Here is a 10378-nt window from a genome sequence, read left to right on the forward strand (position 1 = left end):
CAAAAGCTTCCTGACACAGCACATGTGGAAAGTGTTGAGGCGTTGCTCCTGGCAGTTATAAGTTGCCCCATGACTCACTTCCATAAAGCAGCATGCTCAACGTGCAAGCCTGGTAGATCTTCACCTTGATACAGTCGTACCTCGGGTTACAGACGCTTCAGATTACAGACGCTTCAGGTTACAGACTCTGCTAACCCAGAAATAGTACCTTGGGTTAAGAACTTTGCTTCAGGATGAGAACAGAAATCGCGTGGTGGTGGTGCGGCGGCAGCAGAAGGCCCCATTAGCTAAAGTGGTACCTCAGGTTAAGAACGGACCTCCAAAACAAAGTTCTTAACTCAAGGTACCACTGTACTGCATGTTAGCATCACATTCTCCCATACTGTTTTGGAGATGCGAGCCATTGCTTTAGCTGCCTTGCCAATACACTTGTCCAAGTCACTGTTGATGGAAGGGATGCTGGTTATGGTGGAACCCAGGTAGACAAAATTGTCTACCACCTCAAGCATGTGGTCACCAGTGCTGATGCATGGAGTCTTGACCCTCCAACACCACCTCCAGGATGTCCTACAGGTTCAGGAATGGGTCTAGTAGGAGGGTACCCCTTCAAACCTGCAACTGACATTGCACAAAGTGACATATATCCATCTTCCATTTCAATGGATCTCACTCAGGACCTTTTCCTGATCCATTTTGGCCATGATGATCCATATGGCTTTTAGCCGTGTTATTTTTGCTTTAATGCCAGAAACATTAAGCTCCCACTCATAAGGAAAACAGATTCATTTGCAGAAGAATTTTGATTCCCTGCGCACCGTGTCCTCATATTGCTATTAATACATGAACGAACTGTCAATTTAATCCTTCATAACATTTTGCTCCTTTCAGTGGCTTTTGTGGGGGAAAAGTAAGTGGCAATTATTGCTGATAAATATTAATGCCATACTCCAAGCTTCGTGGATGTCCGGGATATGGGGAAATGATCCGCTTGCAAAATAACAGCAGTAATAAAAAAAAATACTTAGCATTTTTCATAGTGATCACAGTGTGCTATTGACTCCAACTCAATTAAGCTTCTCAGGCTTTTTGTGAAGTAGGAAAAACAGAAAGATTGCTTCATTTGCTACTGTAATGAAAAGAAGATCTTGCATAACAGCACATAGCACTTGAAAAGCTAGTTTGAACCTATGGTTTCATCTAGTCAAGGTTAGGTGGTGGGAAGAGACAGGGCGGGGGACTGATTCAATCTTCTAGACAGGAGAAGCAGGCAGTGTATTTTGGAACACCATTAAGGCTGAGGCCACCAACCTTTGGGGGCACATTGCAAATGGGAGAAACTTTTGTGAAGTCACACACACACACACACACACACACACACACACACACACACCACAAGCAAACACAGCCATCTGTTCTGTGGGTTCCAATAAATGCTAGGACTTTGCAATCAAGTCAACCAAATCACTTGTGGATTGCTCTGGAGCAAGTCAGGCCCACCCAGAATGATTTGGAGCACTCCAGAGTGCTCCAGAGCTGAAAAACGCTCTGTAAGAAAGCCCTGGTAGCCTGTCTCCAAAGTGTTGTAATTAGTAATCATTAATTAATTAATTCTAATTAATTATTAATTACAACACCATTTAACATGAATGTCAGTGTGAGGAGAATAGGAGGACTTTGCTCACCACAACTAGCTTCCAATCCACAGCTAGAATCTCACCAAACACTCTGCAATCACAGTGCCTGAGGGGGGGTGGGAATCAAACATTAACGGTGGCTACCACAATAAAACATTGGCGCTATGCTACCTGTCTGAAACTTGGCAAGGTTTCTCTCCTCTTGGGAGGCTACCACTTCTTCAAATTTCATGCAGTTATGACCAAAAACAAGAAAGCTACAGCTGTTTTGGTTTCCTAATGCAAATGAATCATCAAAAGACAGAGCATCACATTTAGATGCTTTGCAAATCACTTATGAGCTTGATAGATGCCAAATCACAGAGGGGAGATATATAGCACAGATTTTCTCAGTCTCTTGCAGTTGTGGAATTCAGTCCTATGTGAGATCTGGCAAACACCATCCCTCACTCCTTTTAAACAGGCATGAAGACTCATCCCTCCCCATCATTTTTAAAAATGAAATCTGGGATTATCAGGATTCTAATCCATCTGTGCTAGTGGCTAAGATTTACAAAATGAATTACTTTCACTTGATCTGTATTTTGATTGTATTGTCTACTAATTAATTCCCTTGGGTCTGAGAGTTTTTCTTGTTCTGTCTCTGTGCCTTGAGAAAAGAAGACGACGACGACGACGACGACGAAGAAGATGAAGAAGAAGAAGAAGAAGAAGAAGAAGAAGAAGAAGAGGAGGAGGAGGAGGAGTTTGGATTTGATATCCTGCTTTATCACTACCCGAAGGAGTCTCAAAGTGGCTAACATTCTCCTTTCCCTTCCTCCCCCACAACAAACACTCTGTGAGGTGAGTGGGGCTGAGAGACTTCAGAGAAGCGTGACTGGCCCAAAGTCACCCAGCAGCTTCATGTGGAGGAGCTGAGACGCGAACCCAGTTCCCCAGATTACAAATCTACCGCTCTTAACCACTACACCACACTGACTCAATCTGACTCGCTGAACTGAAGCTTGGTTAAGCAAAATCTCTCTTCAGATTTCCTGCACATCTGATCAGATCTGATTCAGCAGGTGAGACCCACCTTTTGCAAGGCACAGCAGCAGAACACCAAGAAAAGCTATCGGACCCGGGGGAGTTAATCAGTACACAATACAATAAAAACAGGTCAAGCGAAAGTTTTAGATCATATGCCTTGGTTGCTGCACCAAGGAATGACTACTATATGCAGTTCAAGGAAGAAGCAATCTGCTAGACATGTGAGAATCAATCCAGGACAACTTCTCACCTTTAGAAGAATATTTATTTATTTCTGACCATTTATAATCTACCTAGTCACAATCATCTGTAAGCAGTGTGCAATATGTGGACTGATAGCAACCTAACCTGTGCCACAAAATCCACCCAAATTGCCTGTGGCAACCATGCTAGCCAGTTGCAGTCAAATCAGCAAAGAGCCCTGTGGTTTTATGATGCTTTCATGGGCAACAGAATGTTTCATCAGATGCATTAAGTTAGTTGGCAGAATGTGTACACGCATTATATATTTAGACACATACACACGTTCATACACATACTGAAGGGAACATGTAAACAGTGTGCTTCAAAGGCCACAAAATGCAAGAGAGAAACTATGGACATTTATATTCATATATTGTGTGTTTGCAGGACATTGGACTAGATGACTCTTGGTGCCCTTCTATGATTCTTATGTTGGAACTACAACACCCCTCACCATTAGTCATGCTGGTTGAGGCTGATGGAAGTTGTAGTCCAGAATATCTTGAGGGCACTGTGTTGAAGAAGGCTGCCCTATGCTATAGTGAACCAAAGTTTACTGCCATGCCATGTGCCAAATGGCCCACTGGAGTTGAAAGCTGCCTTGCTGAGGTTTCACACCAGCTGTTTGTCTTCTGCTTGGTCTCTTTTATGTTCAGCTGCTCAGGGCAACTCCTGTGGGAAGCCAGCCAAGCAATTATCTGAAGAGCTATTATTGCACTTCGTCCAAGTGTACCATTGCTGATCCCACGCAGAGGAGGTTTTTCTGAGCTTTTGTTTTGACTGGAGATAACGGCTCCTTGAGGAGGAGAGAAAAGTTTTCACCATGGTAAACCTTAGCCTGATCTCAGCAGGCTCAGCAATGACTCATTGGCCAAAGAAGAATAGCACCCAGGTGACTGGCCTTTTATGGAGCACTAGCAAAATAAATAAATAAATAAATAAATAAATAAATAAATAAATAAATAAATAAATAAATGCATGAAAAAATAAACTTACTGAATACTGAAAATATATCAAGGATCTGCTAAAAAAATATTTTAGTTGGATACTGACCAATAAAAATAGCTTTCCTATGAGCATGCATACACAGAATGTATGCCCTCATTAGTGAATGATCACAGCCTGTTTTTGCTTGCATCAGATAATGAATTAATTCTAACACCCATCCGTGGGGCATTCTTGGAGTAATCAGGGGAGCCTGCCCAATAAGCAGGCTCGTTTCCCAAGCATTTCGCCATCTTTGGAAGTCTACTTCCAGAACTCATTTGATTTTTTAAAACTCTCATTAAAAAAAGAAAAGAAATCAAGCAATAAAACAAGGGATCGGTGCCCTGCTGCTTCGGACTCTCCGAGAATCCGAAGTTTGTGTCCTTTACGCAGTAAATGGCAGCAACTCTCTGAACCTACAACAGCACAAAATGAAAGACAAGCGGTGGTGGCTCTCTCAAGCACGCTCCCATCCACCCAAGCAAAGTGATGGAGCCGATCTCATTCATGAGCGGAACCCTCCGAACGTATCCAAAGGAGACTCGCGCGCTTGTTAGAACGTTCCACAGCCGCCCTAGACACTCCCACTAGACCGCCCAGAGCCACAAGTAGCTCATTGACAAAAAAGAGAGAGAAAAATGGCAGGAAGCGATCAATTAACCTCAACAGTTGCAATGACGGAGGCAACAGAAAACACAATTTCTAAAATGCAGGGCAAAAACAACTCCTCCCACTGTCTCTGAAGAGATGGTTCTCCCCCTATGACTGCTGCGAAAATAATCATAATCGTAAGAATACAGAGAAGAGGGAGATTTGAACCGCTTGCGCAGATCGGATCGCCTGATCAGAGCGGACCCTCTAGCAGCGAGGGAGGGCTGGCAAGCAACGCAGCGAGGCTTGAAAAGGGCCGGGAAAGGGAGGGGATAATCAGGCTTAAGAAAGAAAACGCGAAAATAAATACACTTTTACTACAGGATTATAGCTGATCTAGTACTGTTCACAAGCTTGATAGGGAGTGTGTACTGCGGCGGAGGGGAGCCGGGAATGGTCAAAAGGGTAAGTGATGTACGTAGGTAACAATGACTAAAAGCCGAGATAAAGTGGAGCCTCCATGGACAGGCGCGGTAAACCCCCGAATATCAGATCCTGGGGGGGGGGGGGGAGACCCAGTAGTTCCCCGTTTAGGAGAGCCTAGAAACACGTGGCCAGGCGCGTTTACAACACCCGACTTTTGGTCCAGTTTGGGCAATTGCTGTATTAACTTTCAAAGATGCTGGTAAGATATACACCACAGTCCCTTTACCGTGCAGAAAAAGAGAGCAAAGGCAGTGGGGGGGGGGAGGGGAGGGGGAGGGACAACCAGATTTTCGCGCGGACTCGAGCTGAGCAGTGACACCCAAACGGAGCGAGCGACGGAGGTTCCGACGGGGCGCACCCACCTCTCCCGCCTGCCTTCTCCTCGCGTCTCCCGCCCGCCCCTTCCTCACCTGTCCACCGCAATGACGGTCATGGAGTAGATGCTGGCGAAGACGGCGGTGATGGGGAAGAAGTTCTGGAAGCGGCAATAGGCCTCTCCGAAGTACCAGTCTCCATGGAGCGCGTAGATGAAATTGACCAGCGTGTTGAAAGCGGCCACCGAGGCGTCGGAGAAAGCCAAGTTGACCAGAAAGTAGTTGGTGACCGTCCTCATGCGCTTGTGCGCCAGGATGATCCAGATCACCACCACGTTGCCGAACACGGCCACGGCCACCACGGCGCCGTACGCCAAGGACCAGAGCGCTATGCACCACGACGGCTGCACGAAGCGGTTGGAGAAGTTGGCGGCGGGCGCCAGCGGGAACGAGGCCGCCGACCAGTTCCCGGCCGTCGGGGATACGCTCTCATTCCAGCTGCCCAGCTCCGCGCCAGCGCCGCCGCCGCCGCTCCAGTTGGCCGCGGGAACCGAAGTCATCTCACTCCTCAGCGCCTTCCCCGGCAGAGAAACCGCGCGTCTTGCGCCCCTCCACCCTGGACAGCCCCGGAAGGAAGGCGCAAGAAAAGGGGGTGGGCGCGCCTGGAAGCAACAGCCCCGCGGCGGTGGGGGCAAAGCCGCTTGAGGATCCGCGACGTCTCCAAGTGCGCTCTTCGCGCGCTTCTCTGGGTTGCTCAGAAATGCTGTTTGGAAAGGGGGAGCGCTCCGCTGCCGGCGCCACTTTTATAGGCGTCTGTGAATCCGGCGTCGAAGCTGCTCGGCTTCATAGGCTGGGGAGAGCTCTCTCACTCCCCCTCCCCACCTTTCCATCCGCCGCGCGATCCCTCCCCTTGGCTAGCTTTGGCCAACGGCGTGCGCTTCAAGCGGTCGTCGACGATGAAGTGGCCGCGGACCAGATCTGTGGATTGAACGGCGGCAGAAACGGAGTCTACGCTTAGGTAATGGGAGGCTCCGGAGTTATACGGAGGAGAAGGTGCATGACCTCAGAGTCCGTGATACTTCCAGCCCTGCCCGCGTTTGGGAAACATAGGAAGCTACCTTATACTAAGTCAGACCAGACCGTGGGTCCATTTGGCTCAGTTTTGTCTGCACTGATCGGCAGCGGCTCTCCGGGGTTTCAGGAAGACATTCCCAGTTCTCCCCGGAGAAACCAGGGATTGAGCCCGGGTCCTGGGACTTTCTCCAGGGTCTCTCCTGCTGCGTGGGGCCTCTGGCTTCTGCCTTAGTCTTCTGTCGACGGCACCACTGTTGAGTTCTTTCGTTCTATATCCACTGTGCATTAGCAGATATTCTCCAATATTCACTCTGCTTCCACTGAAGTCCATTGTACGGCCCCGACTTTTTCTAACACGCCCTGGCCACGCTGTGATTTCATGAACGCTTTAAATAAATCTCCTGGATGAGAGCAGGGGTCCTTTAAAAAAACAGACACCAAATAAACAAATGCCTTCTGCGTTTCATCAAGGAGTCTCTATAATACTTTGAGGCTGCAGTCCTATTCTCACTTTACACAGGTGTAGTTTCAGTGATATCAATGGGACTTATTTCTGAGCTGAGATTGCAGAAAATCAGATTAAGCGGTCCAGTTGCTTCTGTGCTGATCATCAAAGTGTTCAGTTTGGGGGAACCATTAGTTAAACCATTTCCCATTCCCTGCCATCATTCATTATGCTGAGAAGCACATACCGGTAATTCATCAGATGCTTGTAAGAACATGATGGCTGTGCTCTGTTTCCATGGTCAGAGGCAGTAATGCTTCTGAATACCAGTTGCCTGAAATCACAGGAGGGAATAGAATAGAACTGCAGAGCTGGAAGGAACCACGAGGGCCATCTAGTTTGACCCCCTGCAGTGCAGGAATCTTTTGCCCAAAGTGGGAGACAGTCAACTTTATTGTATGTAGCCAAAGGCCTTTACAATATACTGAATATAAAAATTTCAAAGCATCAAAGCAATACATGAATTAAAGGAGACATTTGTTATGGAAAGTTGTTGGGGTTGGAACTTAAGAGGTTAAGTTGTTCCCATGATGCCTCACCATTCTGACGTCAGCTTTCGAAGCTCGGGAGGAGCTTGAGGCAAAGATTGCCAGTCCCACTCTGTGTTCCGTGGGGAACAGACGTAGCCTGTAATGGCGGAGAGGAGCCCAGGAAATCCCTGGGGGAAATGTCGGAATAAAGAGCTGTAAATGGACATTACTGTGCTCTGTGTGTTTGTGGGAAACTAAGTGACAAGTTGCTGCTGTGTTTTACTCTGCTGAGCGTGACGGAGAAGAAGGAGCAGAATCGCGCAGAGGAAGTGTGCCGGACCTGCCGAAGCTGCCATAAAGAGCTAATTGCCGATAGTAAATCAATTAGCACGTCACGGACTAATCAAAACACCTACAGGTTATGGACCATAAATTACCGCTTGTAAACTTGTCACTAGAGGCTGCTGGAATGCTTTGAAGTTGCGTTCGGATGGCAGTGGAGTTAGCGAAAGCGGAGGTCTGTATTTGAGGCAAGCAGCTAGCTGAAAGACGCAAAGGTTTGCCTGTGCTGTGGAGCCAAGAGCTGAGAACAGCGGAAATCGTTTCTCCATGCAGCAGGAGCCGGAAGAGCTGGTGTTTCTGTGAGTACAGCTTGGGGCCCCTGGGGAGAACAGGAGAACATGGCAGATGGCCAGGAGGTGTTTCAAGCTCCGTTTGAACAGCTTGAAGAACTCACCACCCAGTCGTGGGAAATCTGGGTCAGAAGGGTGAGAGCCTGGTTTTGGGCAACTGGCTTGTGGGACGTAAGCAAGAAAGAGCCGTCCACAAGCGAAGCGGCTGCTGCTGAAAGTGCAGGGCTGGTGGACAGAGATGCAGGAAAGCTGCAATCTGCTTCTCTGGAGGAGAAGATGCAGAGAGAGAAAGCTGAGAGAGCTGAGATCTGCATGTTGCGGGCAGGTGTGCATGCAAAATTGCAACATCACCTGGAAAGCGTTGAATCTGCGTGTGAGGCTTGGCGTGTGCTGAAACGTCTGTGTGAAGACTCAGCAGGAGGCCAAGGGCAGATCAAAGCTGAGAGCCTAGAGATGGCTGGAGCCCCTGTTCCTGATGATTTAGCCTCAAGGAGTGCTAGTGAGCAAGTCGGGGGGGGCGGAAAGTTCCAAAGGCAAGTTTGAAAAGTTTTCCACTGTACGTGCTGGTATGAAGTGGAGGTTCAAAGGGGGCGGAGCTGGCAAGAAGTGCTTTTCCGGAAGAAGGAGAAGGAGGCCAGCTGGGAGGAGCCCCGGAGCAGTGTTTTTCCACTGGAGTTCGTCATTGCCAGGCTTCAAGGCCAGCCATCTGCTGCAGCGGGAGATACGTGCTGCAGAGTTGTCTGGGAACTCTGAGATAAGTCCAGTCTTCAGAACAACGCAGGATGTTGCGGTTTTCGGACGCTGCCGAGGACAGAGGGGGCAGCGGGACGTTTGTTGCTTCTATGGCAACTGTGAAAAACAACTCCAGCCAGGACACGATGACACGCTGGGTGTTTTGGTTTCTGCTATCAGGCAGCACCTGATAGGCAAGCTGCGGAACTGCAGGGCTGTTTTCAACAGGAACAATTGTTTTATTGGCTAACGTGTTTTTTCTCTCCTTCACAGGAGGAGCTAGAGATCTGCGTTGTGCCGGGACTGAATAGTTGTCGGTTATCTGTATCTGCTCTAACGAAGCAGGGGTTCAAAAATGTGCTTTGAAAATGACACCTGTTCCATTTTCAGAGGGGGGGCGACAACGAGTCAACATGGCGAAGAGCAAGAACAATTTCTTTGTTCTGGAGTCACCTATGGAGGGTGGTGGGAATGCTGAGAAAGCACAGGTGCAGTGTGCTATGGTTCCCAGTCATGTGCAAAAGTTGCACAGGTGCACAAAAGGGTACAAGCTCCGGAAATGTGGGAGGAGGACCCAAGGGTGCAGGGCATGCAAAGGTGCTAAGGTGCTTGGTTTTCCCGGGTTTGGGAGGGTAACCAAAGAGCCCTTTGAGCTTGTTCACACAGATCTGTCAGGACCCAAGAGGTCTGAGAGTCTGGGTGGGACCAGGTATGTGCTGTCGCTGACAGGTGACCACAGCCAGGTTGGCTGGTGTTTCTCTCTCAAATCACAGGGGGAGGTGGCGCAACTGTTCCAGGATTGGGTTGCGGAGGTGGAACTAAGGTTCTCCACCAGGGTGCAAGGGGTCAAGAGCGACCAAGGGTCACAGTTTACTGGGTCTGCTCTGGAGGAACTTTTCAAGGAAAAGGAAATACGTCACCAGGTGACGGGTGCAAAGTCTTCTCAAGGGAGAAGAGAGGCTGTGGCTGAACCCAGTGATGGGGATAAGGTCCAGAATCAGGGTTCAGAACCCGGTGATGGGGACCAAGTCCGGAATCAGGGTTCAGGGCAGGTTTGGGCATCTCCAAGGGTTGTGAAAGGAGTGTCCAGGTGTGAGGCTTCATCTCTGGTAATGGAGAAAGCTCACGGAAGGGTTGTCAAGTCAGAGGGGGAAGAGTCTGACGGAGAAGACACAACTGCTGGACCTAATGGGTCAGTAGGGTATCAGGTCACAGGTGCGTGGAAAAGTGTCGCACAGTGTGATTCTGGGAGTGTTGAAGGGGTTCAACAGGTGCCTGGGAAAGATGCTGGGAAGGAGCACAAGGCAAAGGGGAAGGTGTTGAACTCAAAAAAGGTCTTGTCAGAATGTGATGCAAAAGGGGGTGTTGGGGTTGGAACTTAAGAGGTTAAGTTGTTCCCATGATGCCTCACCATTCTGACGTCAGCTTTCGAAGCTCGGGAGGAGCTTGAGGCAAAGATTGCCAGTCCCACTCTGTGTTCCGTGGGGAACAGACGTAGCCTGTAATGGCGGAGAGGAGCCCAGGAAATCCCTGGGGGAAATGTCGGAATAAAGAGCTGTAAATGGACATTACTGTGCTCTGTGTGTTTGTGGGAAACTAAGTGACAAGTTGCTGCTGTGTTTTACTCTGCTGAGCGTGACGGAGAAGAAGGAGCAGAATCGCGCAGAGGAAGTGTGCCGGA

The 10378-nt window shown here is 48.7% G+C and overlaps 2 protein-coding genes across 2 annotated transcripts in view; one reads left to right on the plus strand and one right to left on the minus strand.

Moving 5' to 3' along the window:
* Nucleotides 1-6362, minus strand: part of TACR3 (tachykinin receptor 3) — a 31836-nt gene extending 25474 nt beyond the window's left edge. Inside the window, exon 1 of the mRNA XM_083459269.1 lies at nt 5381-6362. Coding sequence (XP_083315395.1) covers nt 5381-5844 — 464 coding nt within the window. The 5' untranslated portion in view covers nt 5845-6362. The remainder of the gene's footprint in view (nt 1-5380) is intronic.
* Nucleotides 6363-8455: 2093 nt separating this feature from the next.
* Nucleotides 8456-10136, plus strand: LOC310686497 (uncharacterized protein). Its single transcript, XM_083460244.1, has 2 exons — nt 8456-8728; nt 8775-10136. Exon 2 carries the CDS (start codon nt 9066-9068, stop codon nt 10077-10079), a length of 1014 nt encoding a protein of 337 aa, XP_083316370.1. The 5' UTR covers nt 8456-8728; nt 8775-9065; the 3' UTR covers nt 10080-10136.
* The last annotated feature ends 242 nt before the right edge of the window (nt 10137-10378 follow it).

The sequence above is a fragment of the Podarcis liolepis genome (assembly GCF_965112155.1).
Source record: "Podarcis liolepis genome assembly, chromosome: 9".
NCBI lineage: Eukaryota > Metazoa > Chordata > Lepidosauria > Squamata > Lacertidae > Podarcis > Podarcis liolepis.

What these genes read in the sequence shown, in the direction of transcription:
- LOC310686497 (XM_083460244.1), top strand. Translation starts at nt 9,066, where the DNA reads ATGACACCTGTTCCATTTTCAGAGGGGGGGCGACAACGAGTCAACATG.